The 21,692-nt window shown below is 46.5% G+C and overlaps 1 protein-coding gene across 8 annotated transcripts in view; it reads left to right on the top strand.

Moving 5' to 3' along the window:
* Positions 1–21,692, top strand: part of ATP7B (ATPase copper transporting beta) — an 84,482-nt gene that overhangs the window by 55,799 nt on the left and 6,991 nt on the right. Inside the window, exons 9-17 of one of the 8 annotated variants that reach the window (XM_061133842.1) lie at positions 10–243; positions 887–978; positions 4,180–4,307; positions 4,409–4,563; positions 4,783–4,863; positions 8,172–8,399; positions 10,486–10,668; positions 12,442–12,610; positions 21,487–21,633. In XM_061133842.1, coding sequence (XP_060989825.1) covers positions 10–243; positions 887–978; positions 4,180–4,307; positions 4,409–4,563; positions 4,783–4,863; positions 8,172–8,399; positions 10,486–10,668; positions 12,442–12,610; positions 21,487–21,633 — 1,417 coding nt within the window. Of the gene's footprint in view, positions 1–9; positions 244–886; positions 979–4,179; positions 4,308–4,408; positions 4,564–4,782; positions 4,918–8,171; positions 8,400–10,485; positions 10,669–12,441; positions 12,611–21,486; positions 21,634–21,692 lie in introns of all 8 variants that reach the window. The other 7 variants (XM_061133838.1, XM_061133839.1, XM_061133843.1 and 4 more) reach the window with 7 other exon arrangements.

The following is a 21,692-nucleotide window of genomic DNA, read 5'->3' as shown; positions in this document are numbered from 1 at the left end:
ACCTTCCAGTTCCTCGGCGGCTGGTACTTCTACGTCCAGGCCTACAAATCTCTGAGACACGGGGTGGCCAACATGGACGTGCTCATCGTGCTGGCCACGAGCATCGCCTACGTCTACTCCCTCATCATCCTGGTGGTGGCCGTGGCCGAGAAGGCCGAGAGGAGCCCCGTGACCTTCTTTGACACGCCCCCCATGCTCTTCGTCTTCATTGCCCTGGGGCGGTGGCTGGAACACGTGGTGAAGGTAACTGCAGCCTCAGGTTAAAGGCAGAACTCTTCCCTCAGAAGCACAAACCTCAGCTCATCTGAACACCGTGGTTAGAATTACTCATGCCACGCTGTCAAGGGCACGAAATGTGAAACCTACATATAATTAGGTGCCCCGGCCGCTAATCTCCAAACCAGTCGCTACTTCTAAAATCCCAGCTAATCTGGTTAATTATTAAAAGCCTTTGTTCAGGCGCCTCGTGCAGTGGAAAGAACCCTGGCTTTTGGGTCAGAGGTCACATCGTCTCTTGGTAAATAACCGAACATGTGGCTTCCTGGATTAGATATCCACATTCCCACTTCAGGGTTGTGCCGTTCTTACCACCCTTGTTCCAGATGCCAGTGCGTCCTGTAAGAGAATGGAACTCGGGTCCTAAAAAAATTAGAGCGAACCTAAAAGAAAATGGTACCGTTTTTTCCACCTGAAATGTAATCTGCAGGACTTGGTGGCACCGGACCCTCCCCGGGCAGTGGGTGAGACCCATCCTGAAAGCCTGCAGACGTGCGGAGGGGCTGTGTCAAGGGACAGCCTCTCCTTGCAGGGTCTTCTCTAACCCTGGCCTGGGTTTGCACAGCTCGGCTTACTGTCGCTCACACTTCACGTTCTGGTTGTCTCTTAGAGCAAAACCTCAGAAGCGCTTGCCAAACTCATGTCTCTGCAAGCCACGGAAGCCACCGTCGTGACCCTTGGTGAAGACAACATGGTCATCAGGTAACCAGCACTGTCGGAAGTCCTTGATCAATTTATGTCAGCGTGTGTGCTGCGCGGCATACACCCTTGGTGTGCAGGACGGGACACACGACCTCGCGAGGGCCGGCGCCGCCACAGCAGAAAGATCCCGCCTGTCAGTCCACTTCAGCAAGCAGAGCATTCACATGCCAAGATGAGCAAGGCTTCAAGGGGGTGTATGTGTGCTAGATGCCAAGTGAGACGTACAGAGCAGTGTGTCTGGAACTTAGAAGGAGAAGGCTAGTGGTGGTCAAACAGAGCTCCCCAGAATGTGGTGCATGAGCTGGGTCTGCCTCGCAAGATTTGGAGGATTTAGACAAGCTAAGAGATACGCATTCAACTTGATACTGAGATAGCAGTTCAACTAGCCAAAGAATAAAAATGGGAAAAGTGTCTTTTTTTCTTTAGAAGGTTAACTGCTAAGTCACTTCAGTCATGTCTGACTCTTTGTGACATTATGGACTATAGCCCACCAGGCTCCTCTGTCAATGGGATTCTCCGGGCAAGAATACTGGAGTGGGCTGCCATGCCCTCCTCCAGGGGACATTCCCGACCTAGGGATCAAACCAGGGATTGAAACTGTGTCTCTTACATCTCCCACATTGGTAGACAGGTTCTTTATCAGTAGCACCACCTAGGAAGCCCTATGTATAAGGTTGGCAGATATTAAAAACAATAATGATTATTGTCATTATTGCTGGGATTTATATAGCATTTACTGTTTGCCAGATGCTATACTAACATGTTTGTGTTTAACCAAAAGAGAAAAAAAAAAAAGCCATTATAAGGAAGGAACTCCTAGTACTCTTATTGTATAGATGTGGACACTGAGGTTCAGGGAGGCTAAGCAACGGGCCCAGGGTCACACAGGTGTTAAGTAGTGGAATTAGGACAGAACCTACACTGTTAGTTCCAGAGCCCATGTTCTTTACAGTTACATATACTAACTCTTGGGCTCCCCAGGTGGCACAGTGGTAAAGAATCTGCTTGTCAAGGCAGGAGATGCGGGTTTGATCCCTGGGCCTGGATGATCCCCTGAAGGAGAAAATGGCAAGCAACTCCAGTATTCTTGCCAGTATTCTTGCAGAATTCCTTGGATGGAAGAGCCTAGAGGGTACAGTCCATGGGGTCACCAAGAGTCGGACATGACTGAGTGACTAAGCGCATGCACACACAAATTGAATCTTAAATCATATTTCATAAAATGGGCGTTTTTACAGAAAAAGGCTTCTGTATATCTTCGGTCAGCCTCATTTTAATGGTTATTTCTTGGCCTTCTTTGCATCCCAGAAACCGCTTTGGTCCCACCACTTTCCCCTTTAGCCTGTGATCTCACTTCTGACTTTAGGGAGACACAGAACTTCTTCTGCAGGTTGCCTTCAGCTCCTGTCTGGTTTCCTCATCTTGCAGTCTCTCAGGCCCCTCCAGTCTTCCTGGTTCCTCCACCAGTTTCTGAAATTGCTTTTGCCAGAGACATCAAATCACGTCCATGAACCAAATCCCACCGTTGCTGTCATTTAATGCTCACGTCAGCCTCTCGCCAGCATTTCCCCTCCTTTTCTGTCCCTTTAAAACTTTGTCTTTTTCTTTTTTTTTTATTAAGCTATCGCCTACCTTCACTGAAGAATATGAATCCCAAGTGTAGGACGTGATGGATTTTACACATACTTGCGTTGATGTCCACAACGTCCACATGTTCAATGCCGTGGGGTGGGTGCCCCCTCCTGTGGGCCCTTCTGCCTGCTCACCCTCTCAAGATGGGGTGTCCCAGGGCCGAGGTCTCTCTTCCAGCCACGCTCCTGGGGAAGCTCTTACCATTTCAGACTTTCAATTCTGTCTGTATTTTGACAGCTTCCCGGTTTGACCTCTAATCTCAGCTCAAATCCAGTTTCTCACTCCCTACTCTCTGACTCAATGGATATGAGTTTGTGTAAGCTCCTGGAGTTGGTGATGGACAGGGAGGCCTGGCCTGCTGCAGCCCATGGGGTCGCAAAGAGTCGGACACGACTGAGCGACTGAACTGAACTGAACTCTCCGGACTGGCCACATCTGTGTGGAAGTCAGGCGAGCATCTCTGGTTTACCATGTGAGACCACAGACCTCATCTCCTCTCCTCTTCCCCTCCTTCTGTAGCTGCTTTCTCATAGGCATCTCCATCTCATTAAACGCCTTCTCATCCATCCAGCTGCTCAACCTGAAACTAAGAGCTCGTGCTTGCTTTTCTTAGGCGTTCAGCACATCCTCACATCTTTCTAACACCTGGTGCCCCCAAAGCTCCTGGGTCTCTCTTCCCTCCACCTTCAGCCCAGGCCATCTTTCGCTTGGGAGGCTTCCATAGCCTGACTCCTCTCTCAGCTTCTGTTGTTGCCCCTACAGCCCATTCTCATGCAGCAGCCAGAGACATGACTTGAAAATGTAAACGGGTGTCACTTTCCCACTAAAAACCTTACGTCCAAAGCCCACACTTTGCTCTACAAGACCCAACATGGTCCGGGTTCTGTCTGCTTCACTTAAACCCCTCCAGTCCTGCCTGCAGGCTTCCTGTTTCTCAAAGGCCCCTTCCATCGGTCTTTGTGTTAGCTGCTCTTTCTCTCCTAAATTTTCTTGTCTTAGTTGCAGTACACAGGATCTAAAGTTGCAATATGTGAACTCTTAGTTGCGGCATGTGGGATCTAGTTCCCTACCAGGGATCGAACCCAGCCCCCCTGCACTGGGAGGGTGGAGTCAGCCACTGGACCACCAGGGAGGTCCCTCTCCCTTGAGTTTTCTTTCCTTGTATGTTGGGTCCTCTTGTCATCCAGTTGAAATGTCATCTTCAAATGAAACCTGTCCCCTTCCCTCCTCCTCCCCCACTGCTGAAAACAGCCCTCCAGTCACCTTGCTGTCAGCATAGCACTTGTTTAAGTCTTGGAACTATCTTGCTGGTCTGCTTGCTACATGGAATTGACTTCATGAGGGTTGGGAGTTGGCTGTCCTGCTCACAGCCATCTCCCCAGGGACTAGGACAGTGCCTGGCACTAAGCAGCCACACAGTATTAATTCAGTCTGTACACAGTAGATAAAGTGATGACCTCTGCTCATAGTAAAGCCGGCGGAGTGTCCAGAACCCGACCTGGGTGACATGCCAGGGTGGCGGGCTCCCACACGTGGCCCCGAGTGTAACCTGAGCGGCTTCTGTTGCAGGGAGGAGCAGGTGCCCATGGAGCTGGTGCAACGAGGTGACATCATCAAGGTGGTCCCCGGGGGCAAGTTTCCCGTGGACGGGAAAGTCCTAGAAGGCAACACCATGGCTGACGAGTCCCTCATCACAGGTGTGGACTTGGTCCCTTTGGGTGGGCGTCAGCACCCTGCCTGGGCCCTGGGGACACCGATCGGGCTCCTCACGTAATGTTGGTCTCCTCCCCACCTCTAGGAGAGGCCATGCCCGTCACCAAGAAGCCTGGAAGCATGGTAATTGCCGGGTCCATGAACGCCCATGGCTCTGTGCTCATCACCGCCACCCACGTGGGCAATGACACCACCTTGGCCCAGATTGTGAAGCTAGTGGAAGAGGCCCAGATGTCCAAGGTACTGAAGGAATTTTAAAAGCAGTATAACTTCAGCTCCCTGCTTTTAGAAATTATTCCAAGAGTCCCACGGAATCAGGCAGATTTTATGGAGTTAGAGAGATTGACTAATAACTGTAGTTGATGAGGGAGCTAGGAATCCCAGCCCTTGTCCACCCATAGCCGCTCTATTTCTTCAGAGATTGTAACTTCCCGCGATCTTGGTGTTTTATTTCCCTAGGCACCCATTCAGCAACTGGCTGACCGGTTTAGTGGATATTTTGTCCCATTTATCATCATCATTTCAACTGTGACGTTGGTGGTATGGATTGTAATCGGTTTTATCGATTTTGGTGTTGTTCAGAAATACTTTCCTGTAAGTTGAATGCTGTGGGCTGTGTGGTTGTTGTGTTTTAAATAATCAATTGCCATTAATACTGTTTTTTTCATGTCTTAGATTGACTGGGCTTTAATTCCCCATTACAACTTATTTGTTTGCTTCGCTTATTGGCAGCAAAACCTCAGCCAGGGTGGGACAGTCAGTCAGTCACTCAACTCTTGCAGGGTTTTTAATTCACTAAGACATCTTTTACTTTCTGATAATTTCAAACACCGTCGGCTCTCAGTTGTAATGCTTAAAGCATTTGCATTTTTGCACTGTTGGCCACTTTTGAGGTTATGAAGCACACATCATAGAAGATAGGTCACATCAGTCATGATTTCAGTTATTGTTTTTGATGTTAGTCACTCAGTCGTGTCTGACTCTGCAACCCCGTGGACTACAGCATGCCAGGCTTCCCTGTCCTTCACCATCTCCCAGAGGTTTCATGCAGTTTCAATAGCATGATAATATTCTTTAACCATTTTTAAGAAAAATATATTTTTGACTGGCTGTGTCCATACAAATCTAACCTTGCAGCTTCCTGAGTAACAGCTTCCCGAGTAAAGCTAATAGCTTTTTGAATTATTAAGCATTATATATGAAACAATGGAATATACATTTTTGAGTTTAAAAGGTGGAAGAATACTGTCTTCGGAAATACAATTTTATTGAATTTCAAAAAATTACAAAAAGTTTCTGCTTCAAGGACTACCCTGGCGGTCCAGTGGTTAAGACTCAGCGCTCCCACTGCAGGGGGCATGGGTTCGACCCCTGGTCAGGGAACTGAGGTCTTGTATGCTGCGTGGTGTCACAAAAAAAAAAAACAAAAAACCCTTTTTCTGCTTTGGAAATGACTATGTACATTTGTGATTCCCAGTTGGGGGTGATTTTGGTTGACAGTGTCTGAAGATGTTTTTGGTTGTCATGACTAAGGCAGGGGGCTACTGGCATTTAATAAATAGAGGCCAGGACTGCAAGGAAGAGGCCAGGAACAGCCAACGGTGCACAGGACAAGCCCCCACAGCGAAGAATTATCTGGCCCCAAATGTCAGTAGTGCTGAGTTTGAGAAGCCTTGATAGACAGAAAAAGCTGATGGCCCACTGGGAGTAGCATTTGATAACTGCCCAGTGAGTAGAACAACACTTTCCCTTATTTTTTAAAATATCTCAGACTTAGCCCAATCTAATATATATTTTGCCTTAGAGCCATAAAATAAGAAACTGTAAGTACAGAATGAATATTTTAAAAAAATTTTTATCTATAGAGGCATATCATATATTCTTGGGTGCACGTCATTCACTTAGATGTCATTTCGTCCCTCACATTTCCTTGCTTAAAATGAAAGATGTCCAACTTAGATACTTTCCGACATCTAAGGAGATTTCTGTGCTTATAAGAGAAGCCTCTGACTGTATTCCTAGAACTTCTTACCAGTGGTTATTATGGCACATGACCAACAGAAATTCTGGCTTTTGTGGGAGAGCATCTCGTTGGCACATGGCTGTGGGAAACTCAGTCCTGAACAAGTTGGAATGGGTGGCTTCCTGCTGATCCCTGCCTTTCTGTCTTAACTTTCGCTTCTTTTGTTTTTATTTGCGATATCAGGGAGGATGCTGGCACCGGAGGTACTATATGTTCCTTTAAGACATTGTTGTTACTCTGCTCTGTGAAAATCATTTGTAGGGACAGGGTTCATGTTCCCCTCCAGAAGTGCACCCCACCTCCCTCAGAATGCCAGGTGTGATTTTGACAAGAATCCCTGGCTTTAAAAAAGCACCCATCTTTACCTCTAAAACATCACATGATGGGTTAAACAGCATGCTCTTCTATCTAAATCAAACTGTTTCTGTGAAAATTGGATGATCTTTACTAATGTATCTTATTTTAGAATCCAACCTTTCAAAGACTAGATCGAAGCTGAAGAGATGGTGGTCTGTATTCTCTATTTAGAAAATACACATTTGACTGTAATTAAGTGACTATAGCATCTCTCCGTTGTTCACCCCTGCCACTAGCCATTTTGAAAGATAAACTGAGATCACTCAAGATGTTAGATTGCAGATAATCATACCGATGTGTGTCACCAGGTAACTGGGAAGGAGACCTGTATTTTTTTTTTTTTTTTTTTTTTTGGGTTTGGGATTTATGAAGGAAACAGTGGTGAAAAATAGAAGAAAATAAAGATGGCTCCAAACCCCTATACTTTGGTGAACATCTTTGCAGGATTGTTGAAGGGCTGTGTAGAGATATAGGCAGATAATTTTGCACTAATTAAATAACACATACCATTTTGTGCTTGTTTTTTAAAGTCAGCAATGTTACTGATATCTTTCCATGTCAATAAGTATATGTGTACATCATCATTTTAACATCCACATAATATTCCATTATGCACCCTGTACCTACAATTTAATCAATCCCCTGTTGATTGTTCCCAGTTTTTTGTCTTTATGATAAAACACTATGAGAAATATCCTCATATCTGTTCCCACGTGTTTATTACCTTAGAGTCAATTCCCTGGAAATCTATAATGTTTTAAAGCTTTCATAATAATAATAATAAAATAATAATGATAATATAATTGTTATAATTTCTCAGAAGCTTCTCTTCCTAGGGCAGGTGTGGTCTTATGTACATTTATATTTATATGTATTTATATGTGGTGTTGGTTTAGTCACTAAGTCATGTCCGACTCTTGTGGCCCCATGGACTGTATATTATCTCATTTAATCCTTACAAAAACCTGCGAGATGGGCATTATCATCTCCATTTTGTATGTGAGGAAGCTGAGACACACCGTCAGGGCCATGACATGGACCTGCATGGTCCAATTCTAGAGTCTGTGTTCTTCCCCTGTTGGGGATTTTTGTATAATTCTCTCCTCTCATAATGCCTTTCCCTGAAGACCAGGTTGGAAAGGTGGGATGTGGAGTAGTAACATGACCCATGCGATAGCACGTGTCCTGAGCCCAGCACCATCCAGCCATCTAAGAGCTCCCAACTGCACTGGGATGCGCTTTTTTATTTTTTTAATGAGTTTTTATTGGAAGATAGTTGATTTACAGTGTTGTGCTGGCTTCTACTGAACAGCAAAGTGAATCAGTTACACAGACACACGCACATTCCACTCTCTTTTAGATACTGTTCCCATAGAGGTCATTACAGAGTGAGACGCTCTTTTGTGATCAGAGTTCTGTGTGATGCCTCCTGACTCTCACCCTGCCTCCATCTCTTCCCTCTCGTCAGGCCCCCAGCAAGGGGATCTCCCAGGCAGAGGTGGTCCTGCGGTTCGCCTTCCAGACGTCCATCACGGTGCTCTGCATCGCCTGCCCCTGCTCTCTGGGCCTGGCCACGCCCACAGCCGTCATGGTGGGCACCGGCGTGGCCGCCCAGAACGGCATCCTCATCAAGGGAGGCAAGCCCCTGGAGATGGCCCACAAGGTCGGCTCCCCCCTGCCCCCTTCAGAGTCTCGGGTAGGGTGATTTTGTAGCTGTCCACTGTGCAATTTTTTTTTTTTAATTAGTCCTAGTGAAAACAGTCCTTGTTTAAATTTTGTATTCAAATTTGAATTTGAAAATGAGAAAAACCTGAAAGAGGGCTCATTGCTGCTACTGCTGCTGCTGCTAAGTCACTTCACTCGTGTCCGACTCTGTGCGACCCCATAGACGGCAGCCCACCAGGCTCCCCTGTCCCTGGGATTCTCCAGGCAAGAACACTGGAGTAGGTTGCCATTTCCTTCTCCAATGCATGAAAGTGAAAGTGAAGTTGCTCAGTCTTAGCGTCCCCATGGACTATAGCCTTATCGGGCTCCTCCATCCATGGGATTTTCTAGGCAAGAGTACTGGAGTGGGTTGCTATTGCCTTCTCCCGAGGGCTCGTTAAGCCCTGCTAATTAAGTAAAACAGAAGCCACAACTCACTGGGGATGATGTAGGGACTGCAGCAGCTCACGGTTAAAGGACTGAATGCTGTATAAGTAATCTCAGCGACAGCACGGAGGCGGGTGCTGGCTCTGTCCATTTTACAGGTGAGGGAAGTGCAGCGGGGGCCCCGGGGCCTTGCCAGGGGGCCTGCAGCTCAGACATGCTGAGCCAGGCGGTCGGGCTCCAGGAAGGGTCCCGGGACCTGGGGGTGGAGAAGCGGGCAGCAATGTCTATGAAGAATCTCCCTTCAGCCGGCAACCCCAGCCTTCCGTCCTCCCTTTATTTCTTCGCTGTCTGTTGAGTGTTTGCTGTGTGTGGGTCCCATGCCGGGCCCCAGCTCTCAAGGACTTTACAGTCTAGAGAGACAGACAGACCCGGGGCAGGTAAACTGCAGGTGCCATGTAGAGCGTGAACTGCCATGAGGACTCGATGAGGGGCCTGACCGTAGACTTGTGTGTGTTGGATGGGACGGGGGTTGACGCAGGTGGTCAGGGAAGGTCTGAGACCTGCCAGTTGACAGCACTGGAATGGTGTCCGGCCGTGGGACCAGCACATGGAAGGGACTCGGGAGGCCGCAATGCCCGGTCCCAGACTCCAGAGGACGGGAGACCATGACTGTTTCCCCATCATTGTGTCTCCAGCATCTTGCCCAGAGCCTGACATGTGGAGATCACCTCACGGTTATTTTCTGAATAAATAAATGAGGACAATCATGGGGTGAGAGACTGACACGAGATAAAGCTATTGAGGGAGGAAGCAGGTGGAGAGAGGGGCCTTGAAGAGCCTTGCAGGTTTATTTAGTCCAGGATCCACAGCTTAACCAAAAAACAGGGTGAAGCGGGGTCTAGCACCTGCATGATCGCAGGCTGGGAAGATCCTCCTGGCGGCCTAGTGGGGGCTGGAATAAAAGCTGGCCAGAATGGTTGAGGGAAGACGCATTAATGGTGTTGAAGTCAGAAACAAGAAGGGGATTCTGTTGTTTGCTAAATGGGGGACAGCCGAGCCTGAAGGACGCAGTCTGAGCAGAGCAAGGGTCAACCTTGTCCAGGGTCCGGGGATGGTGGACTCGGGCCATCTGAGCGCAGTAGCCGAGAATGGCCAAGCCCAGACCCGTAGAGACCAGCGCAAGGCTGCTGCTGACCAAGGGGCACGGGCCCTCAGGCTGGCTCCGTGGTTACTTGTAATTATGGCCGGGGAACACTCCCTTCCTTTCTTGAACGTGGAGCTGGAGAATGCTGTTCTCCATAGGCTTTTGTACTGACGCAGGCCAGAAAAACAGTGCTTTGCCCGGCAGACAGGGTGGACAAGGAGAAGGGCAGGCCCCCAGGGTCGCCCTCCTGACGTGACACCAGGAGAGGTCTGCATGGTGTTACTGTCTGGGGAGGGTACCATACGGCCTCCCGTTACATCAGAGTGAGAGCTTCTGTGGAGTTTTTGAGAACTGGCCAGAGAGGGAGCTAAGTTTTTTGCAGCAGGAGAGGTTAACCCTTGGGATGGGCGTAGAGGATTCTGTTACAGGGCGTGCAGAAGTGTTGCTGCCTGCTCGGGGTGGGTCGGGTGAAGTTCTGCCTTGAGCTTGTGAGGACTCTGAGAGCCCCAGCTGCATTTGGTCACTGAGATGTGGTTATTTCTGGCAGATAAAGACCGTGATGTTCGACAAAACCGGCACGATTACCCACGGGGTCCCCAAAGTCTCGCGGGTCCTCCTGCTCGTGGACGTGGCCACACTGCCCCTGCGGAAGGTACTCGCTGTGGTGGGGACCGCAGAGGCCAGCAGCGAGCACCCCCTGGGCCTGGCGGTCACCAGATACTGTAAAGAGGTAGGTGGACTGGGCATTGCTGGGGCTCCCCATTCCCACCAGCTGCCCTGAAAGACTCGCAGTGCCTTCCTCCACACACGCCTTTCCTCCTCGCTGCCCCTGGCCCCCTGAGCTGGCTGCTTCTGGCAGGGGGCCTTAGCGTGTGTATTTAAAGTGATTGGCTCAGATGGTAAAGAATCTGCCTGCGATGCAAAAAAATGCAGGTTCAATCCTTGGGTCAGGAAAATCCCCTGGAGAAGGGAATGGCAACCCACTCCACTAGTCTTGCCTGCAGAATCCCATGGACAGAGGAGCCTGGCTGGCTACTGTCCCTGGGGTCGCAAAGGGTTGGACACAACTGAGTGACTCACACTTTCGCTTTGGTGTGTGTGGTCTGAGCAGGGCCCCCCGGAGCAGGTGGGGGTGCAGCTCACAGCGGCAGGTCCCCTGTCACGTCTCCAGATGATCAGAAAGCAGGTCAGTGTGCAGGGCCATTCATTAGGCATTTCCTGAGCATCGGCGCTCAGGACAGTAAGAATTAATAAGATGCGAACTCTGCCTGCTGGGAGCTGAGGGTCGAGTGAGGAAGACAGACATACGGATTCAGTCCTTTATGAGCATTTCGTGCAAAGGGACACAAAAATGGATGGGGTGTTGGGGCAAGGGCAGGAGAAGTCCACTCCCCGGGGGATGCCTGGGATGGAGGTGAAGCAGCAGAAGTGACCAGAGGCCTGTGGGCTGTTGGCACAGTTAATGGTGGGCCACCACCCTTGATCTCTCCAGATGAAAGGGCCAGGTGAGCATTCTCTGTTTTCAGTCTGAACATGGAGGCCCCAGGGGTGTGCTGGAAAATTGCCCCGAACAACATACAAACTGTCTGAATAGTACAATCACCAGTAAATGTCGAAGGGTGACATGGATGCCTTGAGGAAAAGCTGACAACTCTTCCCGGACAGGGAGTCTTCCAGAACTCTCATGTTGTGTTGCATCCTTTGTGTAGGGTGTGGCTGTTCCCCTTTCCACCTCCTGATGTTTCAGGAAAGATTCTGCTCACCCCAGGCATCCCTTCTGTTCTGTTACCTGAATAAGCCCAGGTCCTCCTTTCTCCTGCCATGTTGCCCCTTCCCCCCAGGGTCTGTGCATGGGCAGTTACCTCAGAAGAGTTAGTTACTACTTACCTATTCTGTCGTTTTTATGAAATTATTTTTAGCATAAAAATAAAATCTTGCCCACTTTGGCACCTTCAGCCCTGCCACCCCCAGCCTTTAATTGGAAGTGTTTGACGTGCATGGCCTTTCTCTTTTCTGGACTGCATCCTGTCCAGGATGCCCAGGCATCCAGACTGTAGGAGAGAATTTGTTGTACAGTCGCTCAGTCGTGTCCGACTCTTTGTGACCCCGTGGACTGCAGCACACCAGGCTTCCCTGTCTATCACCAACTCCTGGAGCTTGCTCAAACTCATGTCCATTGAGTCAGTGATGCCATCCAACCATCTCCTCCTCTGTCATCCTCCTCTCCTCCTGCCTTCAGTCTTTCCCAGCATTAGGCTCTCTTCCAGTGAGTCAGCTCTTCACATCAGGTGGCCAGAGTTGAGGCTGTTTTAAGCATCTGTGTCAGATGAGAGAAAAAGAGCTGCTGGCTTGAGTCCCTCTCTCGGCCTTTCCAGGAAGTTCTCCCACTGTGCCTCCCTTAATTCCCAGCAGCTGCTTCTCTCCCCGCTGCCCTCACCCCACCCCTGTCCTGCCTCCCTCTCAACTCACCCCTGTTCTCTGCTTCCTCTCCCCGCACCCCCAGGAACTCGGCACGGAGACGCTGGGGTGCTGCACGGACTTCCAGGCGGTGCCCGGCTGTGGAATCAGCTGCAAAGTCAGCAGCGTGGAGAGCATCCTCACCCAGGGCGAGCGCCCGCAGGGCCCACCAACCGCTCACCTGAACAGAGTCGGCAGTGACCCCGCAGAAACAGGTACCTTGGCCTCGGTCTCCACTGCTCTGTCTGCCAGGGGCTGGGTACAACCACAGAGAGCACCATGCCAGGCTCATCCTGAGGCTCCTGCCTGCGGAAGGGTTGGCTCGGGGCTGGTGTGCTGCCCGTCTGCCTCCCAGGGCAGCCTGCAGCTTCTATCGTGTCCTCTGATGTGGCTCGATACTAATGGCAGATGAAAGCGGCGTATGACTTAAATTCACAGAGTTCACTTTTTGTTGTTATTCAGTCACTCAGTCGTGTCCAACTCTGTGACCCCATGGACTGCAGCACGCCAGCTTCCCTGTCCTTCACCATCTCCTGGAGTTTGCTCAAACTCATGTCCATTGAGTGGGTGATGCCATCTAACCATCTCATCCTCTGTCGTCCCCTTCTTCTCCTGCCCTCAATCTTTCCCAGCATCAGGGTCTTTCCCAAGAAGCCGGAGTTTGCTTACCTGTCCCCTAATCTTGAGTCTCCTCTTTCTTATCCCAGACCAGTCTTGCTTCTCGGCAGCTACAGGGTAGACGGATGGGAGTGCTTTTGTTCTTGCTAACCAGGAAACCTCCTCGTGGTCGGCTCTGATGGGATCTGACGTATGTAGAAAGCTAGCAGCAGTCAGGGACAGAGGATGGACATGGTCTGCCTAAGGAAGAATGGACACTGGACGGGCAGCTGCTTTTTGAATAATGGCCCTGGTTATTTAAAGACTGGCTTGCCAGCCATCAACATAAGAGTGGAACCAAAGCCTCCAACCAAAAACACGCAGGTTGAGTTTCACTCTTAAGTATACTAGTAGTTAAATCTTGATTTAGAGTTTATCGTCACCCACCTTCCAGCAATTTAAAGCCTCTGATGACCTCTCCTCTGCCTTCCAGGGACCTGCCTGTCAGTGTCGTCTGAGTTAGAGGGGACAGGTGCAGCCTCACCTGACCTTTTAGGAGGTGTCGCCTCGCAGCGTTTCACACACATGGGCTGGTGGTTGGCTGGTTCACCTTGTGTCGTCTGTACTGAGCCAGAGATGAGTCTCGTCAATTCTTGCTTTTGGTGCTGAATACATAATTAACTGCTCTAATCCCTGTAGAAACAGTAGCAGACACCTCTAAAGGCCAGTACGTACACTACACAGTATTTAATGTGTTTGTAACACCTTCACACACTTTAATTCACACCACGGTTCTGCATGCTAATTATCCTTTTCTCCCCCCTGGTCCTTCAATGCTGGTGTCGAGAGGTGTTCTCCAGGTTGTGGTTTTTCCAGAACCAACAAGTGGACATTTTGCTACAAGAAGGATCCCTTGGTCTTTAGTGCTTTCTTTTTTTTTTTTTTTTTTTAAGATATACTTAATCCCTTTATTTATTTTTTTTTTTTAATTTATTTTTTTTATATTAGTTGGAGGCTAATTACTTCACAACATTTCAGTGGGTTTTGTCATACATTGATATGAATCAGCCATAGATTTACACGTATTCCCCATCCCGATCCCCCCTCCCACCTCCCTCTCCACCCGATTCCTCTGGGTCTTCCCAGTGCACCAGGCCCGAGCACTTGTCTCATGCATCCCACCTGGGCTGGTGATCTGTTTCACCATAGATAGTATACATGCTGTTCTTTTGAAATATCCCACCCTCACATTCTCCCACAGAGTTCAAAAGTCTGTTCTGTATTTCTGTGTCTCTTTTTCTGTTTTGCATATAGGGTTATCGTTACCATCTTTCTAAATTCCATATATATGTGTTAGTATGCTGTAATGTTCTTTATCTTTCTGGCTTACTTCACTCTGTATAAGGGGCTCCAGTTTCATCCATCTCATTAGGACTGGTTCAAATGAATTCAACGGCTGAGTAATATTCCATGGTGTATATGTACCACAGCTTCCTTATCCATTCATCTGCTGATGGGCATCTAGCTTGCTTCCATGTCCTGGCTATTATACACAGTGCTGCGATGAACATTGGGGTGCACGTGTCTCTTTCAGATCTGGTTTCCTCAGTGTGTATGCCCAGAAGTGGGATTGCTGGGTCATATGGCAGTTCTATTTCCAGTTTTTTAAGGAATCTCCACACTGTTTTCCATAGCGGCTGTACTAGTTTGCATTCCCACCAACAGTGTAAGAGGGTTCCCTTTTCTCCACACCCTCTCCAGCATTTATTGCTTGTAGACTTTTGGATAGCAGCCATCCTCACTGGTGTGTAATGGTACCTCATTGTGGTTTTGATTTGCATTTCTCTAATAATGAGTGATGTTGAGCATCTTTTCATGTGTTTGTTAGCCATCTATATGTCTTCTTTGGAGAAATGTCTGTTTAGTTCTTTGGCCCATTTTTTGATTGGGTCATTTATTTTTCTGGAATTGAGCTTCAGGAGTTGCTTGTATATTTTTGAGATTAATCCTTTGTCTGTTTCTTCATTTGCTATTATTTTCTCCCAATCTGACGGCTGTCTTTTCACCTTACTTATAGTTTCCTTTGTAGTGCAAAAGCTTTTAAGTTTCATTAGGTCCCATTTGTTTAGTTTTGCTTTTTATTTCCAATATTGTGGGAGGTGGGTCATAGAGGATCTTGCTGTGATTTATGTCGGAGAGTGTTTTGCCTATGTTCTCCTCTAGGAGTTTTATAGTTTCTGGTCTTACATTTAGATCTTTAATCCATTTTGAGTTTATTTTTGTGTATGGTGTTAGAAAGTGTTCTAGTTTCATTCTTTTACAAGTGGTTGACCAGTTTTCCCAGCACCACTTGTTAAAGAGGTTGTCTTTTTTCCATTGTATATCCTTGCCTCCTTTGTCAAAGATAAGGTGTCCATAGGTTCGTGGCTTTATCTCTGGGCTTTCTATTCTGTTCCATTGATCTATATTTCTGTCTTTGTGCCAGTACCATACTGTCTTGATGACTGTGGCTTTGTAGTAGAGTCTGAAGTCAGGCAGGTTGATTCCTCTAGTTCCATTCTTCTTTCTCAAGATTACTTTGGCTATTCGAGGTTTTTTGTATTTCCATACAAATTGTGAAATTCTTTGGTCTAGTTCTGTGAAAAATACCGTTGGTAGCTTGATAGGGATTGCATTGAATCTATAGATTGCTTTGGATAGAATAGCCATTTTGACAATATTGATTCTTCCAATCCATGAACACGGTATGTTTCTCCATCTGTTTGTGTCCTCTTTGATTTCTTTCATCAGTGTTTTATAGTTTTCTATGTATAGGTCTTTTGTTTCTTTAGGTAGATATACTCCTAAGTATTTTATTCTTTTTGTTGCAATAGTGAATGGTATTGTTTCCTTAATTTCTCTTTCTGTTTTTTCATTGTTAGTATATAGGAATGCAAGGGATTTCTGTGTGTTAATTTTATATCCTGCAACTTTACTATATTCATTGATCAGCTCTAGTAATTTTCTGGTAGAGTCTTTAGGGTTTTCTATGTAGACGATCATGTCATCTGCAAACAGTGAGAGTTTCACTTCTTCTTTTCCTATCTGGATTCCTTTTACTTCTTTTTCTGCTCTGATTGCTGTGGCCAAAACTTCCAACACTATGTTGAATAGTAGTGGTGAGAGTGGGCACCCTTGTCTTGTTCCTGATTTCAGGGGAAATGCTTTCAATTTTTCACCATTGAGGGTGATGCTTGCTGTGGGTTTGTCATATATAGCTTTTATTATGTTGAGGTATGTTCCTTCTATTCCTGCTTTTTGGAGAGTTTTAATCATAAATGAGTGTTGAATTTTGTCAAAGGCTTTCTCTGCATCTATTGAGATAATCATATGGTTTTTATCTTTCAATTTGTTAATGTGGTGTATAACATTGATTGATTTACGGATATTAAAGAATCCTTGCATTCCTGGGATAAAGCCCACTTGGTCATGGTGTATGATTTTTTTTAATATGTTGTTGGATTCTGTTTGCTAGAATTTTGTTAAGGATTTTTGCATCTATGTTCATCTGTGATATTGGCCTGTAGTTTTCTTTTTTTGTGGCATCTTTGTCTGGTTTTGGAATTAGGGTGATGGTGGCCTCATAGAATGAGTTTGGAAGCTTACCTTCATCTGCAATTTTCTGGAAGAATTTGAGTAAGATAGGTGTTAGCTCTTCTCTAAATTTTTGGTAGAATTCACCTGTGAAGCCATCTGGTCCTGGGCTTTTGTTTGCTGGAAGATTTTTGATTACAGTTTCAATTTCCTTGCTTGTGATGGGTCTGTTAAGATCTTCTGTTTCTTCCTGGTTCAGTTTTGGAAAGTTATACTTTTCTAAGAATTTGTCCATTTCATCCAAGTTGTCCATTTTATTGGCATAGAGCTGCTGGTAGTAGTCTCTTATGATCCTTTGTATTTCAGTGTTGTCTGTTGTGATCTCTCCATTTTCATTTCTAATTTTGTTAATTTGGTTCTTCTCTCTTTGTTTCTTAATGAGTCTTGCTAATGGTTTGTCAATTTTGTTTATTTCCTCAAAAAACCAGCTTTTAGCTTTGTTGATTTTTGCTATGGTCTCTTTAGTTTCTTTTGCATTTATTTCTGCCCTGATTTTTAAGATTTCTTTCCTTCTGCTAACCGTGGGGTTCTTCATTTCTTCCTTCTCTAATTGCTTTAGGTATAGAGTTAGGTTATTTATTTGGTTTTTTTCTTGTTTCTTGATGTAAGCCTGTAATGGTATGAACCTTCCCCTTAGTACTGCTTTTACAGTGTCCCATAGGTTTTGGGTTGTTGTGTTTTCATTTTCATTCATTTCTATACATATTTTGATTTCTTTTTTGATTTCTTCTATGATTTGTTGGTTATTCAGAAGCGTGTTATTTAGCCTCCATATGTTTGAAGTTTTAACATTTTTTTTCCTGTAATTGAGATCTAATCTTACTGCACTGTGGTCAGAAAAGATGACTGGAATGATTTCAATTTTTTTGAATTTTCCAAGACCAGATTTATGGCCCAGGATGTGATTTATTCTGGAGAAGGTTCCGTGTGCACTTGAGAAAAAGGTGAAGTTGATTGTTTTGGGGTGAAATGTCCTATAGATATCAATTAGGTCTAGCTGGTCCATTGTGTCATTTAAGGTTTGTGTTTCCTTGTTAATTTTCTGTTTAGTTGATCTATCCATAGTTGTGAGTGGGGTATTAAAGTCTCCCACTATTATTGTGTTACTATTAATTTCCTCTTTCATACTCGTTAGTGTTTGCCGTACATATTGCAGTGCTCCTATGTTGGGTGCATATATATTTATAATTGTTATATCTTCTTCTTGGATTGATCCTTTGATCATTATGTAGTGTCCTTCTTTGTCTCTTTTCACATCCTTTATTTGAAAGTCTATTTTATCTGACATGAGTATTGCGACTCCTGCTTTCTTTTGGTCTCCGTTTGCATGAAATATTTTTTTTCCAGTCCTTCCCTTTTAGTCTGTATGTGTCTCTTGTTTTGAGGTGGGTCTCTTGTAGACAGCATATATAGGGGTCTTGTTTTTGTATCCATTCAGCCAATCTTTGTCTTTTGGTTGGGGCATTCAACCCATTTACATTTAGGGTAATTATTGATAGGTGTGGTCCCGTTGCCATTTACTTTGTTGTTTTGGGTTCACGTTTATACAACCTTTCTGCATTTCCTGTCTAGAGAAGATCCTTTAGCATTTGTTGAAGAGCTGGTTTGGTGGTGCTGAATTCTCTCAGCTTTTGCTTATCTGTAAAGCTTTTGAATTCTCCTTCATATCTGAATGAGATCCTTGTTGGATACAGTAATCTAGGTTGTAGGTTATTCTCTTTCATTACTTTCAGTACGTCCTGCCATTCCCTTCTGGCCTGGAGGGTTTCTATTGATAGATCAGCTGTTATCCTTATGGGAATCCCTTTGTGTGTTATTTGTTGTTTCTCCCTTGATGCTTTTAATATTTGTTCTTTGTGTTTGATCTTTGTTAATTTGATTAATATGTGTCTTGGGGTGTTTCGCCTTGGGTTTATCCTGTTTGGGACTCTCTGGGTTTCTTGGACTTGGGTGGCTATTTCCTTCCCCATTTTAGGGAAGTTTTCAGCTATTATCTCCTCGAGTATTTTCTCATGGCCTTTCTCTTTGTCTTCTTCTTCTGGAACTCCTATGATTCGAATGTTGGGGCATTTCACATTGTCCCAGAGGTCCCTGAGGTTGTCCTCATTTCTTTTGATCCTTTTTTCTTTTTTCCTCTCTGCTTCATTTATTTCCACCATTTTATCTTCTACCTCACTTATCCTATCTTCTGCCTCCGTTATTCTACTCTTGGTTCCCTCCAAAGTGTTTTTGATCTCATTCATTGCATTGTTCATTTTTAATTGACTCTTTTTTATTTCTTCTAGGTCTTTATTAAACATTTCTTGTATCTTTTCAATCTTTGTTTCCAGGCTATTTATCTGTAACTCCATTTTGTTTTCAAGATTTTGGATCATTTTTATTATCCTTATTCTAAATTCTTTTTCAGGTAGATTCCCTATCTCCTCCTCTTTTGTTTGACTTGGTGGGCATTTTTCATGTTCCTTTACCTGTTGGGTATTTCTCTGCCTTTTCATCTTGTTTAGATTGCTGTGTCTGGAGTGGGCTTTCTGTATTCTGGAGGTCTGTAGTTCCTTTTCATTGTGGAGGATTTACCCAGTGGGTGGGGTTAGACGATTGGCTTGTCAAGGTTTCCTGGTTAGGGAAGCTTGCGTCAGTGTTCTGGTGCGTGGAACTTGATTTCTTCTCTTTGGAGAGCAATGGAGTGCCCAGTAATGAGTTTTGAGATGGGTCTATGTGTTAGGTGTCACCTTGGGCAGCCTGTATGTTGACGTTCAGGGCTATGTTCCTGCGTTGCTGGAGAGTTTGCGTGGTATGTCTTGCTCTAAAACTTATTGCTCTTGGGTGGTGGTTGGTTTCAGTGTAGGTATGGAGGCTTTTGGACGGTCACTTATTACTTAAAGTTCCATGTAGTCAGGAGTTTTCTGGTGTTCTCAGGTTTTAGGCTTAAGTCTCCTGCCTCTGGATTTCAGTTTTATTCTTCCTGTAGTCTCAGGACTTCTCCAACTATACAGCACTGATAAGAAAACTTCTACGTTAATGGCGAAAAGATTCTCCCCCGTTAGGGACAACCAGAGAGGTTCACAGAGTTACATGAAGAAGAGGAGAGGGAGGAGGGAGATAGAGATGAGCAGGAGGAGAAAAAGGGGGACTCAAGAGGAGAGAGACAGATCTACGCAGCTGTCTGTTCCCAGAGTGTTCTCCATAGCCCAGTCACCTACAAAGATTCACAGAATTGGATTGGGAAGAGAAGGGGAAAGGAGGAAATAGAGGTGTTCTGAGGTAGAAAACAGAGAGTCAAGATTGGGAAAGAATAATCTTCGGTTTAAAAATAGAGCTTCTCTTCTTTTTTTTTTTTGTAAGGTTATAGTGTATTGAAAATGAAAATTGAGGAGTACTAGAGGACTTTAAAAGAAATAAGAGAAAAAGAAAAATAGAAAATAGAAGAGAAAAAGGAAAGAAAAAAGAAAAAAAAAAAAGAAGAAAGAAAGAAAAAAAAAATTTTTTTTCCCTAATTAAAAAAATCGTAAAAATCTATGGAAATGAAAGTTAAGGAGTAATGGGGGAGTAATAGGGGATTTTAAAGGAAAATAAAAGAGAAAAAATTAAAAAAAGAAAAAAAAAAGAGAGAAAAAAGTAAAATTATATCTAGGAGTTTCTCTGGAGCTGTTGCGGTCAGTGTGGGTTCTGCTCAGTTTCAGATAGCTCCTCGTTCCAGCTTACACTTCTCGATATCTACAGGCCCCTTGTGGTGTAGTCGGTGTTTTCTAGAGGGATTTTAATCTGTTGCACCAGTCCCTTCTGAAGCGGTTCCCTTTGTTTATTTGGCTTCTGTTTGCCGGTCTCTTCAGAGCCTCATTTCCGCCCTGACACAGGCGGGCGGAGGTGGACTCTTATTCAGGTAGCTAGTTCCGTCGCTCCGCGGGGAGGGGCTTGCGCTGCAGGGAGGGGCTGGCGCTGCGGGGACGGGCTGGCGCCGCGGGGAGGGGCTGGCGCTGGGGGGAGGGGCTGGCGCTGCTCTCTCCTCTGCGCTGCTCAGGCTCCCGGCTGTTCTATATGGAGCGCGCCCCGCGCTGTGCGAGGTTCCAGCCCTCGGGTGGTCCACAAAAGCACGGAACGAAAAGCTGCGCCTGCTCTCTGTGCCTTCCCCGTCAGAGCGGTCCAGGTAGCCAGGGGCTTGGTGGGCGCACTCTCCCCAGGTGTGGCGCGCCCACTCCCTTCCGCGGACCCAGTCTCAGTTTCCGCTGGCGCCAGTCGGGTGCGCGCGCCTTCTGCCCTCCGCGTCCCCAGCCCCAGTCCCGCCCGCGCCGGTCGGGTGCCTGCGCCCTGTGTCTCGCCGCGACCTTCCCCTCCCCCCTGCCTCCTGCCTCCAGCGGGGCTGGGCCGGTCCACAGCCTGCGAGCTCCTCTCTGGACCCTCTCGGTCTCTTTGTTCTGCGAACGGCTGGCAGTGTGTTCGGGCCGGTTAATTTACTCTCTCTCTTTTGGTCTCCCACAGTTAAAGTTGGCAACTCACAGAAGCTCCCTCCGATTGTCCTCAGGGCACTCAGGCCCGGACCCTACCCAAGCAATGCCGCCTAAGACTCCCTTCCCGGGACGGATCTCCGTCCTTAGCTCTTTTGTCTCACTTTTTATCTTTTATATTTTGTCCTACCTCCTTTCGAAGACAATGGGCTGCTTTTCTGGGCGCCTGATGACCTCAGCTAGTGATCAGAAGTCGTTTTGCGAAGTTTGCTCTGCGTTCAGTTATTCTTTTGATGAATTTGTAGGAGAGAAAGTGGTCTCCCCGTCCTACTCCTCCGCCATCTTGGCTCCTCCCCCCCCTTTAGTGCTTTCTCATGGTGACCTTGGGCTCTGTGGGAATAAACGCACCCTCTTTCAAGCAGACGCGGCCACGCAGACCTTCTCGGTGCTGATCGGAAACCGGGAATGGATGAGGCGCAACGGCCTGACCGTCACCAGTGATGTCCGCGATGCCATGACTGACCACGAGACAAAGGGCCAGACGGCCATCCTGGTGGCCATCGACGGTACCGCCCCGCTCCCCTGCCCTCTGCTCTCAAGGGAAGCTGGAGATATCAGGCAGAAA

This window comes from Dama dama, chromosome 30, assembly GCF_033118175.1.
Source record: "Dama dama isolate Ldn47 chromosome 30, ASM3311817v1, whole genome shotgun sequence".
Classification (NCBI taxonomy): Eukaryota; Metazoa; Chordata; class Mammalia; order Artiodactyla; family Cervidae; genus Dama; species Dama dama.
Note: the sequence above shows the minus strand (reverse complement) of the source record. Positions and strands in the feature narration are given on the sequence as shown.